The sequence below is a fragment of the Otolemur garnettii genome, unplaced genomic scaffold, assembly GCF_000181295.1.
Source record: "Otolemur garnettii isolate 467f Iridium unplaced genomic scaffold, OtoGar3 scaffold00031, whole genome shotgun sequence".
Classification (NCBI taxonomy): Eukaryota; Metazoa; Chordata; class Mammalia; order Primates; family Galagidae; genus Otolemur; species Otolemur garnettii.
In genome coordinates this window covers 6219544-6222528 of record NW_003852426.1, presented here as the reverse complement: position 1 = coordinate 6222528, position 2985 = coordinate 6219544, and the positions used below count along the sequence as shown (strand labels likewise).

The 2985-nt window shown below is 51.2% G+C and overlaps 1 protein-coding gene across 2 annotated transcripts in view; it reads left to right on the top strand.

Moving 5' to 3' along the window:
* TEAD3 (TEA domain transcription factor 3) overlaps positions 1 to 2985 on the top strand; it is a 25698-nt gene that overhangs the window by 16482 nt on the left and 6231 nt on the right. Inside the window, exons 4-5 of one of the 2 annotated variants that reach the window (XM_023512845.1) lie at positions 1306 to 1368; positions 2155 to 2166. In XM_023512845.1, the coding sequence (XP_023368613.1) occupies positions 1306 to 1368; positions 2155 to 2166 (75 nt within the window). Of the gene's footprint in view, positions 1 to 1044; positions 1108 to 1305; positions 1369 to 2154; positions 2167 to 2985 lie in introns of both variants that reach the window. The other variant, XM_023512844.1, reaches the window with a different exon arrangement.

Here is a 2985-nt window from a genome sequence, read left to right as displayed (position 1 = left end):
ACTCGCTTGAGCCCAGGAGTTGGAGGTTGCTGTGAGCTGTGATGCCATGGCACTCTACCCAGGGGGATAGCTTGAGGCTCTGTCTAAAAAAAAAAAAAAAAACTTGCAAAGAAAGCCTAGAATAGTTGCTGATACTGAAAGTGTGAAGTAGCCTCAAGGATCTGTTGTTTGCTGGTGTTTCCTGGAGAAAAACAGTGGCATTTGGGTTTTCTGAGTCTCGGGGTCAGATCCTTGACAATGTCAAGGGTCTGTTGTGCAAGCTGGGCACACAGCCCAGGGCATGCATGTCCAGACCATGATTAGCTCAGGTTTGCCAATAGAGGCTTCAGGGAGAAGAAATGCAATTAAGAACACATACTGTGTACATAAATATATATAGGCATAAATTAGTCTTCCTTCCCGGGAGAAGGAAGGTGTGTTGGGGCAAGAAGCTGCACAAGGAAAGCAGGAATAGGACCAGGCCTAGTTGTATAGGCTGGGGTTGATATTGCATTTGACAGAGGACCTAGATAGTAATATATCGGAAGATCTTTGGTCAAGGATGTGCCCTTGTTCTGTAACCTAAAGGCCAACAGGGGGAACATAGCCACTGCTAGCCCCTGTGGTGCCAGCTAGTAAAAGATATCTCTTATGTCACCAGTGAGAAAAAGAGTTACATCCTTTAAGGGAGGGGAGAGAAGCCCTTCCTCTGGATTGAGAGCAGCCTTGTCCCAGGCCATATAGCTTGGCCAGCAGAACTTGGGCTGGATTTCAGTTCTCACCTTTACCCTCTAGGCCAGGTGCTCTTGTGCAGTGAACAACCTATACAACTGCACGTGGTGGCCCTGGAAGCCACTATAGGCTCTAGAGCAAGACATGGCCAAGAAGAGAGCAGAATTGGTAGTGCCAAAGGTGTCTGCCCAGGGGGGCCCCAAATTTCCCCCCATTTATAATTGGTCCCCCAGAGATGAAGGCTGGGATGCTCTTATTTCCGTGGCCACCTTGTGGCTGTGCCTCCTCACTGTCTGTGTTTTCCTCTCTGGCGGGACATGGGGCGGCCCCTAGGTGTCCAGCCACATACAGGTTCTAGCTCGGAAGAAGGTGCGCGAGTACCAGGTTGGCATCAAGGTATGTTGGGTGCCTGACTGGGGCTTCCAGCTCCTCCTGGGCCCCTTACCCACAGCACCTCCACCACTATCTCTGCTCAGCTCAGGCCCCTGCCTTAGCTGGCTCTCTGGCCCCGCTGTGCCTCTTTTCTGGCTGAAGCTCTGTTCTTGCATCTCTTTCTGCTCTCCTTTTTCTCTTCCTTTCTCTTTCTCTCTGCAGGTCTCTAGCCATTTGCAGGTTCTAGCCAGGCGGAAATCTCGGGAGATTCAGTCCAAGCTGAAGGTATGGGCCCCCTTGCCACCTAGGCTGGTCCTGCCCAGCACCCTCTTGGGCCCAGGTCTGTTGCTATTATTTGGCCCCAGCCTGGGCAGAGAAGGGCTAAGAGCCTATGAAGAGATCTCAGAAACACAGGTGGCAGCAGCAAGTCCAAGGACCTTGTCAGGGTACATAGGGCCATAGGCCCTGGAGACTGAAGAGGAGCCCAGAGGGGTAGCCAGCCCTACAGTGAGGGAAAGGGAGATCATCTGGGGGCCACTAAGGCCTACCTCTCATTTTCTCCATTTTTCTTTTTCTCCTTCCGCTGAGTCCTGCTTACTAACTGTGTGGAGACTTTTAGGTGGGCAGGGAGGAAGCACTGGGGGGCATTGGCTGTAGGGGTTATAGAAGTGGGCATGGCAATTCCTTACAGACCTGGCTGTTCTGCTGCTGAGGACCTCAGAGTCTGGGGGTCATGACCTGGGCCCTCATCCAGCCCCATGATGGCTGTGTGCTCTTCTCCCTGCCCACAGCTGCTCCCATGCCTATAACTCACTCCATAAGACACAGATAGGCCCGGGGTGCCAGTTTGTTCTTCCCTCATACTCCTTTTTCCAGGGCTTGACCCCCAAGTAGTAGCCACTTCCTCTGAGGGGGATAGGGAGGATCCACAGCTGCCTCTAAGCAGCTTCCTTGGGCTCCTTGGGAGTTAAAGCCAGGTGAACGCTGGGTGGAGACAGGCAAAGACACATCCCCAAGCCATAGAGCCCTCATGTGCATCCTTCTAATCCACCCTTCTGCTTTCCTTTGCAGGCCATGAACCTGGTGAGTAGCACTGCTTGCCCCTGGGGGTGGGGGAAGGGTTTTAAGGAGCACTTGATACACAATTTTCAATTACAGATTGCGGAATCAGTTTAATAGGTTTGCAAGCAACATCTTTTTTTTTGCCCCCCAAGACAGAATCTTGCTGTGTTGCTCTGGCTAGAGTACCATCTTAGCTCACTGCAAGCTAAAACTACTGGGCTCAAGAGATCCTCCTGCCTCACACCTCTGGGATTATAGGTGTCTGCTACTATGAACTGCTAATTTGTCTGTTTTTAGTTGAGACAGGGTCTTACTTTTGTTCAGGTTTGTCTCAAGCTCCTGAGCTCGAATGATTCTCCCATCTTGGCCTCCCAGAGTACTAGGATTATAAGTGTGAGCCACCATGCCTGACCACAAGCAGCAATTTTTCTTTTTTTTTTTTTTTTTTTTTGAGACAGTCTCAAGCTGTTGCCCTGGGTAGAGTGCTGTGATGTCATAGCTCACAGCAACCTCAAACTCTTGGGCTCAAGCAATCCTCTTGCCTCAGTTTTTCTATTATTAAAGAGACCGGGTCTCACACTTACTCAGGCTGGACTTGAACCTGTGAGCTCAGGTAGTCCACCTGTGTCGGCCTCCCAGAGTGCTAGGATTACAGGTGTGAGCCAGTGTGCCCAGCCACAAACAGCATTTTTGTTTGTTTGTTTTCTTGAGACAGAGTCACAAGCTGTCACCCTGGGTAGAGTGCTGCAGCATCACAACTCACAGCAGCCTCAGACTCCTGGGCATAAGCTGTTCTCTTGCCTCAGCCTCCCAAGTAGCTGGGACTACAGGCGCCTGCCA